At 46.7% G+C, this 19,513-nt stretch overlaps 1 protein-coding gene across 2 annotated transcripts in view; it reads left to right on the plus strand.

The window, feature by feature from the left end:
* LOC140489363 (receptor-type tyrosine-protein phosphatase H-like) overlaps positions 1-19,513 on the plus strand; it is a 116,772-nt gene that overhangs the window by 59,771 nt on the left and 37,488 nt on the right. For both annotated transcript variants that reach the window (XM_072588843.1, XM_072588842.1), the window contains exons 5-12: positions 352-624; positions 1,802-2,080; positions 3,535-3,813; positions 4,992-5,270; positions 6,449-6,727; positions 7,900-8,178; positions 15,192-15,470; positions 18,142-18,414. In XM_072588843.1, the coding sequence (XP_072444944.1) occupies positions 352-624; positions 1,802-2,080; positions 3,535-3,813; positions 4,992-5,270; positions 6,449-6,727; positions 7,900-8,178; positions 15,192-15,470; positions 18,142-18,414 (2,220 nt within the window). The remainder of the gene's footprint in view (positions 1-351; positions 625-1,801; positions 2,081-3,534; positions 3,814-4,991; positions 5,271-6,448; positions 6,728-7,899; positions 8,179-15,191; positions 15,471-18,141; positions 18,415-19,513) is intronic.

A 19,513-nucleotide genomic window follows, 5' to 3' on the forward strand; every position in this document is an offset into this window, starting at 1 on the left:
AACCGCATCAGCAGCTATGTACAGGTCATGGTATTGTCACTGGACTGTTAATCCAGAAGCCCAGGTGATATTCTGAGAACACAGGTTCAAACCCGACCACAGCAGATGGTGGAAATCTGGAATTATGATTTTGATGGTGATTAATTCATTGCCAATTATTGGAAAAATCCCATCTGGTTCACTAATGCCTTTCATGGAGGGCAGTCTGACTCCAGTCCGACAGCAATGTGGTTAACTCTTAACTGATCTCTGGGCAATTAAGGATGGGTCATAAATGTGGAATCTAGCCAGTGACACTATGACTGCCAATACAGACTCATTCTAACCCTTTCCCTGCCTTTCTGATCACAGATCCTTCTCCGGTCGCTAGTCTTTCTGTGGTGAATAGGACGACAGAGTCACTGACAATAAACTGGACAGGGCCCAATGATACACGAGTCGATGAATACACATACAATATTACAGTGACGAGCGATACTGGATCTTCAATTGGGACGTACTGCACTGGACAGGATGTGTTCCAAGTGCATGGTCTAGAACCCGGGCGCAGATATAACCTGACAGTGATGGCAGTCACTCCCGAGGGCACACTGAGTGACCCCAAGACTACAGGAGGCACCACAAGTAAGTTACTCTCCGTCGGTCAAAGAGACAGGAGACTGAGGCTCCAGTTGGCTGATCCAGCCTGCACAGTGACATCAGGTGGGATCAGTGATTGGAGAGGCAGAATTGACCTCAGTACCTCAGCCAATGAAATTTGAGGTGGAGCTGAATAAACAATCGAGGGTAAAATTAAATAAAACTGAAAAAAAAGAAAAAAATTTAAAAATGAAAAAGAAATGTGAACAATTGAGGGTCTAGTTAACATCTTTGGAAAGTGGTAATGTGGTGCCCAGCGAGGACAGGGGTGGGGCACGATGGGTTTCTGTTGTTGAGTAGACACTGTTTACTGTAAGTTGCTCTTGAGGAAGTGTGTGTGGTTTTACAGAGTGACTGATGCCAGCAGTATGGAGTGACTCATCAACTGCTCTGTACTCAGGTTTACGCATTGCTCCCATAATTCCATGGGATTTTGAAGATGCTGGTCTCTCTGCGTTCACTCTTGAAGAGGTAGCAAAGCCAGCATTCATTGTCCATCCACAAAGGCCCCTGAGATTGGGATGATGCTCAATCTAACCTCAACAAGGAGAGATTGAGGAAACCAGGACTCTGTTCTCGAGAATCAAGAAGAGAGTTGATCCCATGGAAACATGCACAATTCTTACAGAGGTCATTGGGGGTAGGGTGCTTCCCTTGGCTGGGGTAGGGGATGGTCAAGCAGGAGGCTGGAAGAATGCAGTAAACCAGGCAGCATCAGGAAGTGGAGAAGTCAACGTTTCGGGCGTAACCCTATCTAGCAGCTTCAGGATAAGATGAAGGCCATTTGTGACTGTCTTTATGGGGTTGTCAAAAGTCTACTGGTATTGTCACTGGACGATTAATCTGGAGACCCAGATAATAAGGTCCTGGATTCAAATCCTGCCATGGCAGATGGTGGAATTTGTAATTCAGTAATAATCTCGGATTAAGAGTTGGATTGTCAGGAAAAACCAATTTGATTCATTAATGCCCGTTAGGATAGGGAATCTGCTGTCCTTACCTGGTCTGGCCTACATGTGATTCTAGACCCACAGTAACAGGATTGAGTCTTAACTGCCCTTTGGGCAATTAGGGATGGGCGGTAAATGTGGAATCTAGCCAGTGACACTATGACTGCCAATACAGACTGACTCTAACCCTTTCCATGCCTTTCTGATCACAGATCCTTCTCCGGTCACTAGTCTTTCTGTGGTGAATAGGACGACAGAGTCACTGACGATAAACTGGACAGGGCCCAATGATCCACGAGTCGATGAATACACATACAATATTACAGTGACGAGCTATACTGGATCTTCAATTGGGACGTACTGCACTGGGCCAGGACAGTATGTGTTCCAAGTGCACGGTCTAGAACCCGGGCTCAGATATAGCCTGACAGTGATGGCAGTCACTCCCGAGGGCACACTGAGTGACCCCAAGACTACAGGAGGCACCACAAGTAAGTTACTCTCCGTCGGTCAAAGAGATAGGAGACTGAGGCTCCAGTTGGCTAATCCAGCCTGCACAGTGACGTCAGGTGGGTTCAGTGATTGGAGCGGCAGAATTGACCTCAGTACCTCAGACAATGGAATTTGAGGCGGAGCTGAATAAACAATCGAGGGTTTAATCCCTGCCCTCCCTTTCACTGTTTGATCCCACGGCATTGCCCTTTTGTGAAGGACACTGCTTGTCACTGGCCACTCGGGTGTTTTCCGATCTTCCTCGTGGTGGAAATTGAATAAAGATTCGTGCATCTTGTGTCTCTCACTGTGTCTCACACCTGCACACACAAACCATGGGTGCTGGGGAAAAAATAAGCACCACTGCAGTTAGGTGGCAGTGTGGGGGTTAGAAAAAAAAAGAAAAAAACAAAAAAAGAAAAAAAAACAAGGGCTTTAGACAAAAAAAATTGCGGGTAAAATAAAAAAAACTGAAAAAAAATTTTAAATGAAAATGAAATGTAAACAATTGAGGGTCTATTTAACCTCATTGGAAAGTGGTAATGTGGTGCCCAGTGAGGACAGGGATGGGGCACGATGGGTTTCTGTTGTTGAGTAGACACTGTTTACTGTAAGTTGCTCTTGAGGAAGTGTGTGTGGTTTTACAGAGTGACTGATGCCAGCAGTATGGAGTGACTCATCAATTGCTCTGTACTCAGGTTTGCGCATTGCTCCCATAATTCCATGGGAATTTGAAGATGCTGGTCTCTCTGTGTTCACTCTTGAAGAGGTAGCAAAGCCAGCATTCATTGTCCATCCACAAAGGCCCCTGAGATTGGGATGATGTTCAATCTACAACCTCAACAAGGAGAGATTGAGGAAACCAGGACTCTGTTCTCGAGAATCAAGAAGAGAGTTGATCCCATGGAAACATGCACAACTCTTATAGGGGTCATTGGGGGTAGGGTGCTTCCCTGGGCTGGGGTAGGGGATGGTCAAGCAGGAGGCTGGAAGAATGCAGCAAACCAGGCAGCTTCAGGAAGTGGTGAATGTTTCGGGCGTAACCCTATCTAGCAGCTTCAGGATAAGATGAAGGCCATTGTGACTGGTTTTATGGGGTTGTCAAAAGTCTACTGGTATTGTCACAGGATGATTAATCTGGAGACCCAGATAATAAGGTCCTGGATTCAAATCCTGCCGTGGCAGATGGAATTTGTAATTCCGTAATAATCTCGGATTAGGAATTGGATTGTCAGGAACAACCAATTTGATTCATTAATGCCCTTTAGGATAGGGAATCTGCTGTCCTTACCTGGTCTGGCCTACATGTGATTCTAGACCCACGGCAAAAGGATTGAGACTTAACTGCCCTCTGGGCAATTAGGGATGTGCGATAAATGTGGAATCTAGCCAGTGACACCATGACTGCCAATACAGACTGACTCTAACCCTTTCCATGCCTTTCTGATCACAGATCCTTCTCCGATCACTAGTCTTTCTGTGGTGAATAGGACAACAGAGTCACTGACGATAAACTGGACAGTGCCCAATGATCCACGAATCAGTGAATACATATACAATATTACAGTCGCAAACTATACTGGATTTTTAATTGGGACATACTGCACTGGGCCAGTAGAGGATGTGTTCCAAGTGCACGGTCTAGAACCCGGGCTCAGATATAACCTGACAGTGATGGCAGTCACTCCCGAGGGCACACTGAGTGATCCCAAGACTACAGGAGGCACCACAAGTAAGTTACTCTCCGTCGGTCAAAGAGACAGGAGACTGAGGCTCCAGTTGGCTAATCCAGCCTGCACAGTGACGTCAGGTGGGTTCAGTGATTGGAGCGGCAGAATTGACCTCAGTACCTCAGCCAATGGAATTTGAGGTGGAGCTGAATAAACAATCGAGGGTAAAATAAAAGAAAACTGAAAAAAAAGAAAAATTTTAAAAATGAAAAAGAAATGTAAACAATTGAGGGTCTAGTTAACCTCATTGGAAAGTGGTAATGTGGTGCCCAGTGAGGACAGGGATGGGGCACAATGGGTTTCTGTTGTTGAGTAGACACTGTTTACTGTAAGTTGCTCTTGAGGAAGTGTGTGTGGTTTTACAGAGTGACTGATGCCAGCAGTATGGAGTGACTCATCAACTGCTCTGTACTCAGGTTTGCGCATTGCTCCCACAATACCATGGGAATTTGAAGATGCCGGTCTCTCTGCGTTCACTCTTGAGGAAGTAGCAAAGCCAGCATTCATTGTCCATCCACAAAGGCCCTTGAGATTGGGATGATGCTCAATCTACAACTTCAACAAGGAGAGATTGAGGAAACCAGGACTCTGTTCTCGAGAATCAAGAAGAGAGTTGATCCCATGGAAACATGCACAATTCTTACAGGGGTCATTGGGGGTAGGGTGCTTCCCTGGGCTGGGGTAGGGAATGGTCAAGCAGGAGGCTGGAAGAATGCAGTAAACCAGGCAGCATCAGGAAGTGGAGAAGTCAACGTTTCGGGCGTAACCCAATCTAGCAGCTTCAGGATAAGATGAAGGTCATTTGTGACTGTCTTTATGGGGTTGTCAAAAGTCTACTGGTATTGTCACTGGATGATTAATCTGGAGACCCAGATAATAAGGTCCTGGATTCAAATCCTGCCGTGGCAGATGGTGGAATTTGTAATTCAGTAATAATCTCAGATTAAGAGTTGGATTGTCAGGAACAACCAATTTGATTCATTAATGCCCTTTAGGATAGTGAATCTGCCGTCCTTACCTGGTCTGGCCTACATGTGATTCTAGACCTACAGCAACAGGATTGAGTCTTAACTGTCCTCTGGGCAATTAGGGATGGGCGATAAATGTGGAATCTGGCCAGTGACACCATGACTGCCAATACAGACTCATTCTAACCCTTTCTCTGACTTTCTGATCACAGATCCTTCTCCGATCACTAGTCTTTCTGTGGTGAATAGGACGACAGAGTCACTGACGATAAACTGGACAGGGTCCAATGATACACGAGTCGATGAATACACATACAATATTACAGTCGCAAACTATACTGGATTTTTAATTGGGACATACTGCACTGGGCCAGGAGAGGATGTGTTCCAAGTGCACGGTCTAGAACCCGGGCTCAGATATAGCCTGACAGTGATGGCAGTCACTCCCGAGGGCACACTGAGTGATCCCAAGACTACAGGAGGCACCACAAGTAAGTTACTCTCCGTCGGTCAAAGAGACAGGAGACTGAGGCTCCAGTTGGCTAATCCAGCCTGCACAGTGACGTCAGGTGGGTTCAGTGATTGGAGCGGCAGAATTGACCTCAGTACCTCAGCCAATGGAATTTGAGGTGGAGCTGAATAAACAATCGAGGGTAAAATAAAAGAAAACTGAAAAAAAAGAAAAATTTTAAAAATGAAAAAGAAATGTAAACAATTGAGGGTCTAGTTAACCTCATTGGAAAGTGGTAATGTGGTGCCCAGTGAGGACAGGGATGGGGCACAATGGGTTTCTGTTGTTGAGTAGACACTGTTTACTGTAAGTTGCTCTTGAGGAAGTGTGTGTGGTTTTACAGAGTGACTGATGCCAGCAGTACGGAGTGACTCATCAACTGCTCTGTACTCAGGTTTGCGCATTGCTCCCACAATACCATGGGAATTTGAAGATGCCGGTCTCTCTGTGTTCACTCTTGAGGAGGTAGCAAAGCCAGCATTCATTGTCCATCCACAAAGGCCCCTGAGATTGGGATGATACTCAATCTACAACCTCAACAAGGAAAGATTGAGGAAACCAGGAATCTGTTCTCGAGAATCAAGAAGAGAGTTGATCCCATGGAAACATGCACAATTCTTACAGGGGTCATTGGGGGTAGGGTGCTTCCCTGGGCTGGGGTAGGGGATGGTCAAGCAGGAGGCTGGAAGAATGCAGCAAACCAGGCAGCATCAGGAAGTGGAGAAGTCAACGTTTCGGGCGTAACCCTATCTAGCAGCTTCAGGATAAGATGAAGGTCATTTGTGACTGTTTTTATGGGATTGTCAAAAGTCAATTGGTATTGTCACTGGACGATTAATCTGGAGACCCAGATAATAAGGTCCTGGATTCAAATCCTGCCATGGCAGATGGTGGAATTTGTAATTCAGTAATAATCTCGGATTAAGAGTTGGATTGTCAGGAACAACCAATTTGATTCATTAATGTCCTTTAGGATAGTGAATCTGCTGTCCTTACCTGGTCCGGCCTACATGTGATTCTAGACCCACAGTAACAGGATTGAGTCTTAACTGCCCTCTGGGCAATTAAGGATGGGCGATAAATGTGGAAACTAGCCAGTGATACCATGACTGCCAATACAGACTCACTCTAACCCTTTCTCTGACTTTCTGATCACAGATCCTTCTCCGATCACTAGTCTTTCTGTGGTGAATAGGACGACAGAGTCACTGACGATAAACTGGACAGTGCCCAATGATCCACGAGTCTATGAATACACGTACAATATTACAGTCACAAACTATACTGGATTTTTAATTGGGACATACTGCACTGGGCCAGGAGAGGATGTGTTCCAAGTGCACGGTCTAGAACCCGGGCTCAGATATAGCCTGACAGTGATGGCAATCACTCCCGAGGGCACACTGAGTGACCCCAAGACTACAGGAGGCACCACAAGTAAGTTACTCTCCGTCGGTCAAAGAGACAGGAGACTGAGGCTCCAGTTGGCTAATCCAGCCTGCACAGTGACGTCAGGTGGGATCAGTGATTGGAGCGGCAGAATTGACCTCAGTACCTCAGCCAATGGAATTTGAGGTGGAGCTGAATAAACAATCGAGGGTAAAATAAAAAAAAACTGAAAAAAAGAAAAATTTTAAAAATGAAAAAGAAATGTAAGCAATTGAGGGTCTAGTTAACCTCATTGGAAAGTGGTAATGTGGTGCCCAGTGAGGACAGGGATGGGGCACAATGGGTTTCTGTTTTTGAGTAGACACTGTTTACTGTAAGTTGCTCTTGAGGAAGTCTGTATGGTTTTACAGAGTGACTGATGCCAGCAGTACGGAGTGACTCATCAACTGCTCTGTACTCAGGTTTGCGCATTGCTCCCACAATACCATGGGAATTTGAAGATGCTGGTCTCTCTGTGTTCACTCTTGAGGAGGTAGCAAAGCCAGCATTCATTGTCCATCCACAAAGGCCCCTGAGATTGGGATGATGCTCAATCTACAACCTCAACAAGGAGAGATTGAGGAAACCAGGACTCTGTTCTCGAGAATCAAGAAGAGAGTTGATCCCATGGAAACATGCACAATTCTTACAGGGGTCATTGGGGGTAGGGTGCTTCCCTGGGCTGGGGTAGGGGATGGTCAAGCAGGAGGCTGGAAGAATGCAGCAAACCAGGCAGCATCAGGAAGTGGTGAACGTTTCGGGCATAACCCTATCTAGCAGCTTCAGGATAAGATGAAGGCCATTTGTGACTGTCTTTATGGGGTTGTCAAAAGTCTACTGGTATTGTCACTGGATGATTAATCTGGAGACCCAGATAATAAGGTCCTGGATTCAAATCCTGCCGTGGCAGATGGTGGAATTTGTAATTTAGTAATAATCTCGGATTAAGAGTTGGATTGTCAGGAACAACCAATTTGATTCATTAATGCCCTTTAGGATAGTGAATCTGCCGTCCTTACCTGGTCTGGCCTACATGTGATTCTAGACCCACAGCAACAGGATTGAGTCTTAACTGCCCTCTGGGCAATTAAGGATGGGCGATAAATGTGGAATCTGGCCAGTGACACTATGACTGCCAATACAGACTCACTCTAACCCTTTCTCTGACTTTCTGATCACAGATCCTTCTCCGGTCACTAGTCTTTCTGTGGTGAATAGGGCGACAGAGTCACTGACGATAAACTGGACAGGGCCCAATGATACACGAGTCGATGAATACACATACAATATTACAGTGACGAGCTATACTGGATCTTCAATTGGGACGTACTGCACTGGGCCAGGAGGGGATGTGTTCCAAGTGCACGGTCTAGAACCCGGGCTCAGATATAATCTGACAGTGATGGCAGTCACTCCCGAGGGCACACTGAGTGATCCCAAGACTACAGGAGGCACAACAAGTAAGTTACTCTCTGTCGGTCCAAGAGACAGGAGACTGAGGCTCCAGTTGGCTAATCCAGCCTGCACAGTGACGTCAGGTGGGATCAGTGATTGGAGCGGCAGAATTGACCTCAGTACCTCAGCCAATGGAATTTGAGGTGAAGCTGAATAAACAATCAAGGTTAAAATAAAAAAAAACTGAAAAGAAAGAAAAAAATTTAAAAATGAAAAAGAAATGTAAACAATTGAGGGTCTAGTTAACCTCATTGGAAAGTGGTAATGTGGTGCCCAGTGAGGACAGGGATGGGGCACAATGGGTTTCTGTTGTTGAGTAGACACTGTTTACTGTAAGTTGCTCTTGAGGAAGTGTGTGTGGTTTTACAGAGTGACTGATGCCAGCAGTATGGAGTGACTCTTCAACTGCTCTGTACTCAGGTTTGCACATTACTCCCACAATACCATGGGAATTTGAAGATGCTGGTCTCTCTGCATTCACTCTTGAAGAGATAGCAAAGCCAGCATTCATTGTCCATCCACAAAGGCCCCTGAGATTGGGATGATGCTCAATCTATAACCTCAACAAGGAGAGATTGAGGAAACCAGGACTCTGTTCTCGAGAATCAAGAAGAGAGTTGATCCCATGGAAACATGCACAATTCTTACAGGGGTCATTGGGGGTAGGGTGCTTCCCTGGGCTGGGGTAGGGGATGGTCAAGCAGGAGGCTGGAAAAATGCAGCAAACCAGGCAGCATCAGGAAGTGGTGAATGTTTCGGGCGTAACCCTATCTAGCAGCTTCAGGATAAGATGAAGGCCATTTGTGACTGTCTTTATGGGGTTGTCAAAAGTCTACTTGTATTGTCACTGGACGATTAATCTGGAGACCCAGATAATAAGGTCCTGGATTCAAATCCTGCCGTGGCAGATGGTGGAATTTGTAATTCAGTAATAATCTCAGATTAAGAGTTGGATTGTCAGGAACAACCAATTTGATTCATTAATGCCCTTTAGGAAAGTGAATCTGCTGTCCTTACCTGGTCTGGCCTACATGTGATTCTAGACCCACAGCAACAGGATTGAGTCTTAACTGCCCTCTGGGCAATTAGGTGTGGGCATTAAATGCTGGGCCTAGCCAGAGATGCCCTTATCCCATGAATGAATTAAAAATTCCTTATTTGATGAAGAATTCCTTCACTCAAAGTGGGGGTGGTGAATTTATGGAATACTCTACATGGGGAGGGGGTGAGAGGAGTTGTTGTGGAGTGTCAGTCATTGGGTATCTTCAAGACAGAGATCAATAGATTTTGAGATATGAGAGACATCATGGGATTATGGGGGTGACCATGGGGAAATGGCCTGTGCGGTGGAAGACCAGCCGTGATCTTGTTGGATTTCAGAGCAACAGCTCAAGGGGCTGAATAGCCTATTTTCAACGACCTTGTCTGCAACTGAATGGAATGCTGATCGTGTTGCTGTGGGTAAGAAGTCACGTGGAGCCGAATTGGCACAACGATGCCTCCCTTGGCAGGGATTGGTGAACCAGCTGGGTTTTTCTTACAACAACCCACTTGTTTCATGCTCATCAGAAGCTTGATGGAGCTTAACAAAATTGGAGTGGTTGAATAAGCTAGGCCTGTTTTCCTTGAGGCATCAGAGGCTAAGGGTGACCTTATAAAGATTTATAAAATCATGAAGGGCATGGATAGGCTAAATAAACAAAGTCTTTTCCCTGGGGGAGCCCAGAACTAGAGGGCATTAGTTTAGGGTGAGAGGGGAAAGATATAAAAGGGACCTAAGGGGCAGCTTTTTCACACAGAGGATCGAATGAGCGTGTATCGAATGAGCTGCCAGAGGAAGTGATGGAGGCTGGTACAATTACAACATTTAAAAGGCTTCTGATTGGGTATATGACTATGAAGGGTTTGGAGGGATATGATCCGGGTGCAGGCAAGTTGGACTAGATTGGGTTGGAAGATCTGGTCGGCATGGACAAGTTGGAATGAGTTGCACATCTCTACGACTCTGTATCCACGTGGTGCATTTTGTAACCTTAGTGGCTTCTGCTGTCATGAGAAGCCAGTGGATTTGGGTTGGAGTGTGCACATTGCAATGGTGTCCACTCGTGGCTCGTGACCTTAACAGTTTCCCCTTCAGCTGTGAGTGATCGCTCTCTCACACTGACAAACCCTTTTATTGAGAAAGTGAGGACTGCAGATGCTGGAGATCAGAGTCAAAAAGTGTGGCGCTGGAAAGCACAGCAGGTCAGGCAGCATCCAAGGAGCAAGAGAGTCAAAGTTTTGGGCATAAGCCTTTCGTCAAGAATGTGGGGGGAGGGGGTAAGGGGCAGAGAGGTAAATATGAGGGTGGGGGTGGGGGTGAAGTAGTTGGGAAGGAGATAGGTAGATGCAGGTGGGCGGTGATGGCGCTTGGTCAGAGGGGAGGAGATCGGATAGGTGGGAAGGAAGATTGGCAGGTAGGACAGTTGAAGAGGGCGGTGCTGAGTTGGAGGGTTGGGTCAGGGATAAGGTGGGAGGAGGAGAGATGAGGAAATTGGGGAAGTCGATGTTGATGCCGTGTGGTTGGAGGGTCCCAAAGCAGAGGATGAGGTGTTCTTCCTCCAGGCATCGGGTGGCTTGGATTTGGCGGTGGAGGAGGCCTAGGACCTGCATGTCCTTGGCGGAGTGGGAGGGGGAGTTGAAGTGTTCAGCCACATGGATATGGGGGTGTTTGGTGTGTATGTCCCAGAGGTGTTCTCTGAAATGTTCAGCAACTTGGCGTACTGTCTCCCCAAAGTAGAGGAGACCACATCGAGAGCAACGGACGCAGTAGATTAGCTGTTTGGATGTGCAGGAAAATATCTACCAATGTTCATCCAAGGCCCCAAAGGAAAGTGTAAAATCTGCACCCACACCTCCCCCCTCACCACTGTCCAAGACTCCAAAAGATCCTTCTACATTCGACAGAGATTTTCACGGAACGTTTCAGAGAACATCTCTGGGACACATGCATCAAACAACTCCCTGCCCCATGGCCAACCACTTCAAATCCCCCTCCCACTCTGCCAAGGACATGCAAGCCCTGGTCCTCCTCCAAAGGCCAAATCCAAGCCACCTGATGCCTGGGGGATGAACGCCTCATCTTCCACCTTGGGACCCTCCAACCACATGACATCAACGTCGACTTCACCAGTTTCCTCATCTCCACTCCCCCCACCTCATTCCAGATTCAACCCTCAAACTTGGCACCGCCTCTTGAGCTGTCCTACCCATCCATCTTCCTTCCCACCTATCCACTCCACCTTCCACTCTGACCTATCACCATCACCTGCATCTATGTATCGCCTTCCTAGCTACCCCACCCCCACCCTCCAATTAATCTCAGCATCCGCTCCCCCTACCACCACCACATTCATGATGAAGGATTTATGCCCGAAATGTCGATTCTCCTGCTCCTCAGATACTGCCTGACCTGCTGTGCTTTTCCAGCGCCACGCTTTTAAACTTTTTTTATTGACCCTGTTGTACACAGTACCACTCCCTGGATTCATTGTCTGTCTCTCTTTTGTGCAGACAATACCATCTGCTCTTCACAGTCCCTTTCAAATGACTGTTACATGTATCAAGTTACACATAACCATCTCATTAACATCTCCATTCTCCAGGGAGGGAAATGTCACTAATTCAATAATCCAGACTTCATAATCTTCTGGAGGGATGGGTTTGAATCCTGTTGTGGCTGATGGTGAAATTTGAATTATCATTTTAAAAAATCTGGAATTAAAAGCTAGTCTAATTATTGTAAATGCCCAACTGGCTCACTAAGGCCTTTTAGGGAAGGGAATCTGCTATCTGTACCTGGTCTGGCCTACGTCAGAGATACAGTAATATGGTTAACTCTGAACTGCTCTCTGAAGTGGCCCAGCGAACCATCAGTCCAAGTACAGTTAGGGATGGGTAATAAATACTGGCCCAATTACACAACAGTAAAACCACCTGAAATACCACACACTCACTGAAGTCAGTTTGAATTGCGATGGTAATGAAGTGTGGTGTCAAATGAGGGGAACCCACAAACAGATTATTTGCATTTTATGCTGTATCCTGAGAGGGCAAAGTGTGCCTGGGTATTAGGGCACCTCCCCATTTACATCGGATTGAATTTGCTGCTGAAATTCTCAAGTCTTTTCGATGACTGAGCAGGCTTCATCAACATCTGGTCCAGGGAGTCAAAGAATACCACACTGTGACTTTTAGATGGGAGGGACAGTTTGGAGACCTCTGCCTATGTATTAACTCACTAGGGACAAATACAGGGTGATGTGCGTGCGGAATAAACTTCCAGAGGAAGTGATGGATGTTTATACGATTACAATGTTTAAAAGATATTTAGATAAATACATGAATAGCAAAAGGTTTGGTTGAATAAGGGCCAGGAGAAGGCAGGTGGGACTAGCTTAGTTTGGGATTATGTTCAGCATGGACTGGTTGGACTGAAGGGTCTGTTTTTGTAGTGTATGACTCTATGACTCTGTCTTTCTATTAACCGATCCTTCTCCAGTCACCAATCTGTCTCTGGTGAACATGACAATGCAGTCACTGACAATAAACTGGACAATGCCCACTGATAAATGAGCCTTCAAATACACATACAACCTCACAGTTTCAAATGGTATTGAACCTTTCATTAATTCCTACTCCGCTGGACCAGAAGAAAATGTGTTCCAAGTGTCGGCTCTGAAACCTGGGCTCACCTATAACCTGGCAGTGAAGGCAGTCACTCCGGAGGGCACACTGAGTGAACCTGAGATCCTGATGGCCACCACAGATACATCACACTCTGTCGGTTAAAGAGACAGTCCCCCACTGAGGGTTCAATGTGTGTGCATTTTGCAGTTAGTGGCTGGTACCTTACACAGTGCAGAGTTAGAATGTGGAGAGTGTTGTGGAGGTTAGATTAATCCAGCGCCTTATAGGTGTTTACAGTGCAGAAGGAGGCCATTTGGCCCATCGAGTCTGTGGACACCAACAAAGATCTTGGCCCATAGCCCTAGAGGCTATGGCAATGCAAGTGAATATCGAAGGACTGCTTATATATCATGAGGGTTTCTGATGCAATCACCCTTTCAGGCAGTGAGTTCCAGATTCTCATGACAATCTGAGTGAAAAAAGACTCCTTCACTCTCCTCTTAGCCTTGTGCCTCTTATCTTTGATCTATGCCCCTCGACTACTGGAAAAAATGCCTCCTGTCTGTCCTATCTATGCCTCTCGTGGTTTTTTTTTTCATTTCCATCAGGACCCCTCTCAATTATCACTGCTCCAGAGAAAACAACCCCAGTCAATTCCAATCTTCCCTCACAACACAGGCCTTCCACTCACAGGAAATCTCCTCTACACTCTTTCTAATGCAATCACCCCCCTCCTTTTAACAGTAGAGACAATCTCCAATTGGATCTCCTGTGCCTGGAGTTAGAGCTCCTCATGGATACGGAGGCTAAAATAACATGCTCAAGAGAAAGTACATTGACGGATCTGAACAGGAGCTTTGCAAAAGAATCGAGACTGACGTAATGGGAGCAGGAGAGACCAGAGCAGAGCTCCCATTACTGCTCATTGTGTGGAGGAAGAGAGATGTTACCTGTTGTGGTTCTGTTCGCCGAGCTGGGAATTTGTGTTGCAGATGTTTCGTCCCCTGTCTAGGTGACATCCTCAGTGCTTGGGAGCCTCCTGTGAAGCGCTTCTGTGATCTTTCCTCCGGCATTTATAGTGGTTTGTATCTGCCGCTTCTGGTTGTCAGTTCCAGCTGTCCGCTGCAGTGGTCGGTATATTGGGCCCAGGTCGATGTGCTTATTGATTGAATCTGTGGACGAGTGCCATGCCTCTAGGAATTCCCTGGCTGTTCTGTTTGGCTTGTACTATAATAGTGGTGTTGTCCCAGTCGAATTCATGTTGCTTGTCATCTGCCTGTGTGGCTACTAAGGATAGCTGGTCGTGTCGTTTCGTGGCTAGTTGGTGTTCATGGATGCGGATTGTTAGCTGTTTTCCTGTTTGTCCTATGTAGTGTTTTGTGCAGTCCTTGCATGGGATTTTGTACACTACATTGGTTTTGCTCATGCTGGGTATCGGGTCCTTTGTTCTGGTGAGTTGTTGTCTGAGTGTGGCTGTTGGTTTGTGTGCTGTTATGAGTCCTAGTGGTCGCAGTAGTCTGGCTGTCAGTTTGGAAATGTTGTTGATCTATGGTAGTGTGGCTAGTCCTTTGGGTTGTGGCATGTCCTCATTCTGTTGTCATGTTGATGAAATTGCGCAGGTATCCGTTTTTGGCGAATACATTGTATAGGTGTTCTTCTTCCTCTTTTTGCAGTTCTGGTGTACTGCAGTGTGTTGTGGCCCTTTTGAACTTCTTTTGTGTGTTGGGGTGGTTGCTTTCGTAGTTTAGGACTTGGTCTGTGTGTGTGTGGCTTTCCTGTATGTTCTGTGGGTGTGGCTTTCCAAATGTTACCTGTCTGAGCATTTCATATTATTCGAGACTCCTTACCGTCAATTAATTAGTTGTGAAGAGTAACGACTTTTGGAAAACCTTAAGTAATAGGAACAGGACTAGGCCATTCAGCCCCTCCAGCCTGCTCCATCATTCAATAGAATCCGACATATCTCACATCCACTGTCCTACCCTTTCCCTGTAACCCTCGATTCCCCGACTGGTCACGAATCTATCTCAGTCTTAAATATACACAAGGTACCCCCACAGTTCACTGTGGCAAGGCGTTTGAAAGACTCACAACCCTCTAAGAGAGGAAATTCCTCCTCATCTCAGTCTTAAATTGTAACCATGACGTGGAGGTGCTGGTGTTGGAGTGGGGTGGACAAGGTCAGAAGACCCACAACACCAAGGTATGGTCCGACAGGTTTATTTGAAATCACAAGCTTTTGGAGAGCTGCTCCTTCGTCAGGTGACCTGGTCCACTGGCCGTAGTGCCCATGAACACACAGGATGAACAGCCTTTCACATTAACCCTTTCTCTGCCTTTCTGTTCACAGATCCAACGGCTGTCTCTAATCTCTCTGTGGTGAAAAGGACAACAGAGTCACTGACAATAAACTGGACGGTGCCCCCTGATGTGCGGGCCTCCAATTACACATACAACATCACAGTTACAAATGATGCTGAGCATTTCATTGCGTCCTACAGCATTGCACCAGGACAGAGTGTGTTCCAAGTGTCAGCTCTGAAACCTGGGCTCAGATATAACCTGACAGTGAAGGCAATCACTCCGGAAAACACACTGAGTGAACCCAAAATTATAGAAGGCATCACAAGTAAGTTACCATCCATCGGTTAAAGTGACAAGAGAGGTGGAGCAGAGTTCACTTTAGTACTGATGGTGTGAACAAAGAGGAAGGTGCTTGCTTGAGCATTGCATGTTCTCTAGATGCTCCCAGAGCATCCGATAGCCAGTGAAATTGGCTTGAATGTTGCCAGATGGACAGAGCTTCCCAAAGCTTTACACTTATCAGGGCAAACACGAGAATGCCAAATTTCAAATTACCACAATGATTTACGTGAGAAAGGGCTGCTGATTGTTGAGTGTGAGCAGCCAAGGCATTGCAATCAGAGTTGGTAACACTGAAACATAAGCTCACAAACTCTGAGCTCATTCACTCTGGCATAGTGCTGGAATAATTCCCTGGTATTAACAGGCAGCAGCTCCCTGACCAGTCAGGCTCACCTTGCCAGCACAGCCTCAGTGATTGCAATGGCAGAATGCCTTGTCTCCATCTGAAATTGGGAAACATTTCCACAAAGATTGGGCAATAAGCATTTTACTTTTATTCATTCATGGGATGAGGGTGTTGCTTGCTGGGCCATTCTTTACTGCACATCCTATGAGGTAAGTTAACAATTGAACACTGTGGATCTGGAGTCACGTGTAGTCCAGACCAGGTAAGGATGGCAGATTTCCTTCCCTAAATGACATTAATGAACCAGATGAACAACCTGAAAGTTTCTTCTGCAAACTGCAACTGACAGTCCATAAATCACAAGTGTTAAACCTGAGATTGATGCGTTTTCATTCCTGAACAAATAAAGCCATACAGACTAAGTTTAGCCAGAGACCAATCCCATTGGTATTGAGTTGCAGTACAGGCTTGATGGGTCAAAAGGCTCCTTCTGATCCCATCTTCACAGTCGTTACCCTTTCCCTCTGATGGGGGATTTCGAGACTGGGGGGGCATACCATTAAGCTGGGAGGAGAAAGTTTTAAAAAGACATGAGGGGCAAAGTTTTTACACAGAGGGTTGTTCATGGAATGAACTTCCTGAGGAAGTGGTGGATTTGGGCAATGTTTAAAAGACATTTGGATAAACACATGAATAGGAAAGGTTTGGAGGGATATGGGCCAAGTGCAGGTGGGACTAGTTTTGTTTGGGAACATGGTCAGCATGGACTGGTCTGTTTCCGTGTTGTATGACTCATTGACTCTATGGCATGGAACCCATAGACTGATGGTTATTTCCAGTTGGTTGTTCAGTGAGTGATGGCAGGAGAAATGCACATTTGGAATTTGAGGAGAACTCCCCACCTCTTCTCCAAAGGGAAGCTTTTGATCTATTTCCAGTTGATGCACCAGTTGGACTCCTGGTTTAAAGCCTTATCTGTAAGATTCTGCCTCTGATGATGCCTCGGTTATGGTGCTGAGAAATTGCTTTGGATTCAACTCAGAGATAAGATGCTGTACTGACAAAGCTGTGTCTATGCCTCTGATCAAAATGTGTGTCAGATGTGGGTCCTTTCTTGAAGTGTGATGTCTTCATGACAGTTTGTTAGTATACTGAGGTGGCACGGTGGCTCAGTACTTAACACAGCTGCCTCACAGTGCCAAGGAGCTGGGTTCAATTCCACCCTGGGGTGACTGTCTGTGTGGAGTTTGCACATTCTCCCCGTGTCTATGCGAGTTTCCTCTGGGTGCTGCAGTTTCCTCCCACAATCCAAAGATGTGCAGTTTAAGTGGATTGATGTGTAGGTTAGGTACATTAGTCAGGGGTAAATGTACAGTAATGGGGAATGGGGTTTGAGTGGGATACTCTCCGGAGGGTTGGTGTGGACTTGTTGAGCTGAAAGGCCTGTATCCACACTGTAGGGATTCTAAAAAAATCCTTTCAATGCCATGCTTATGACTTCACCACTGCATGAGGGTATGAAGGTCTCAGACTCCTATTGATTGCAACCAAATAGCCTCATATTCGCCCAGATACTATGCATCATGGTGTATGAAGAGAAATTGATTGGTTAGGATTGTTTTCATTGGAGGTTAGATGAGTGAGGAGGGAATGTCATAGAGTCTTATAAAATTCGAACAGGGCTAGACAGGGCAGGGGCAGGGGCAGGGAGGGTGATCCTGATGGTGGATGTGTCCAGACCTAGGGGAGGGGAGGGTGGGGGGGGGGGGGGTCACAGTCTGAGGATTTGGAGTAGACCATTTGGGATGCAGATTTCCATTTCTTCACCCAAAGAGTGGTGAGCTTGTGGAATTAATGACCAGAGGAAGTAATTGATGCCGAAACATTGAATGGATTCAAGAGGTGGCTAGATATAGCACTCGGGGCAAATGGGATCAAAGGTTCTGGGGAGGAAGCAAGATTGAGTTGGCCAATCAGCCATGATTACAATGAATGGCAGCGCAGGCTCAACGGGCAGAATAACCTCCTTCTGCCCTTATCTTTTAGGTTCCTATTCTTTGTAGGTAATGTTGAGAAATAATAAATACTTTGTTGGATCTTTCAATACTTCATTAACCAGATCTAGTTCTTAGGTTAAGCAGCAATCACTGTAGCAATTAAAAGCAGCATTCTGGAGATAAAAGACAGATCAGCTTCAGTATCTGATTCCAGGGTGACAGGGAAACTGCAGCTAGCTCACAAACACCATCCTGTAGCAGCTCATTGAGTCTGGACCACACTAATCCCATCCATGCCTCTCTGTTCACAGATCCATCCACAGTTTCTCAACTGTTTCTGGTGAACAGGACCACGGACTCACTGACAATAAAATGGACAGCACCCAATGATAAGCGAGCCTTTGAGTACATGTACAATATTACAGTCAAAAGGAGTACTGACTTTTTCCATGTGACCTACTCCACTGCACAAAAGGTGTTCCAAGTGCCAGACCTGGAACCGGGGCTCAGATACAACCTGACGGTGAAATCAGTCACTCCGGAGAACATAACAAGTGACCCCATGATCATGCAAAGCACCACAAGTAAGTTACCCTCTGTCCTATAGGGATATGGCCACTCGCCAGGGCCTTGGTGAGGGAAGGGGTTAATCTTTCCTTCAAACGCAGCCAGTTCCAAGATTGCTGAGGGTGGTGGGCACCAGCTGGGACAGTGCACCCATCCTCAGGGGCATGGACAGAAGGTGAAGAGTCAGCCAGGAGACTAAGCCCAGTTGGACTGTGCTGTTGAGTCTGGCTGTTAATGAGAGTGTGTGAACCAATGGGAAAGCAGGTCCCACTGGGTCAAATAACTAGTCACTGTCCAGACTCAACCAGGAGCAGGTGGGGACATGTTGTGAGTGTTATTTATTCTGAACCTGATACATCATGAGGTAGTCGGGAATTGTCCCAAGCTCAGTGGAAGGTTTGCACGTCACCACTGTTGGCACGGTGGCTCAGTGGTTAGAAATGGGAGGGGGGGGAGGGGAGGGGAAGGGAGGAGGGAGGAGGAGAAGGAGGAGGTGGGGCTGGGGGTGGGGATGGGGATGGGGATCGGGGAACTTGGAGGGAGGGAAGTTGGGGGTGGAGAGGAGGTGGGGGTGTTGGGGGAGGGGAATTGGGGGGAGGAGAGGTGGGTGGGCAGACAAGGATGTGTGGTGGATTGGCTGGGCTAAATTGCCCTATGCTGGGTGGGTCAGCCACAGGAAATGTGGAGTCACAGCAATGGGTAGGATACGTCAGGGTGGGATGCACTTCAGAGGGTCAGTGCAGACTCGATGGGCTGAGTGGCTTCTCTCTGTACTGTTCTATGATTCATGTCCATTTTCCTGCATCCTCCTGTCCAGGGTATCAGCAAGCCAGCCCACTGCACCTTCGGTGACTCAGCTCATTCCCAGCTACCATCTGATCTGAGGTCTTTGCCCAATGAGGCAGTCAGTGGGTGTAGGGGTGGGCAGGAAAGCAGAGCTGACATCAGGCAGGATCTTACTGCATGGTGGAACAGGCTGAAGGGTTGAAATGGCCTAATCCTGATCCCAAGTCACACATTCAACGAAGTGCACGTTCTCACAGCATGGAGTCATACAGCATGAAAAGAAACCCTTCGGCCCAACCAGTCCATGCCGACCATAATCCCAAACTAAAC

The sequence above is a fragment of the Chiloscyllium punctatum genome, chromosome 18 (genome assembly GCF_047496795.1).
Source record: "Chiloscyllium punctatum isolate Juve2018m chromosome 18, sChiPun1.3, whole genome shotgun sequence".
Lineage (NCBI taxonomy): Eukaryota > Metazoa > Chordata > Chondrichthyes > Orectolobiformes > Hemiscylliidae > Chiloscyllium > Chiloscyllium punctatum.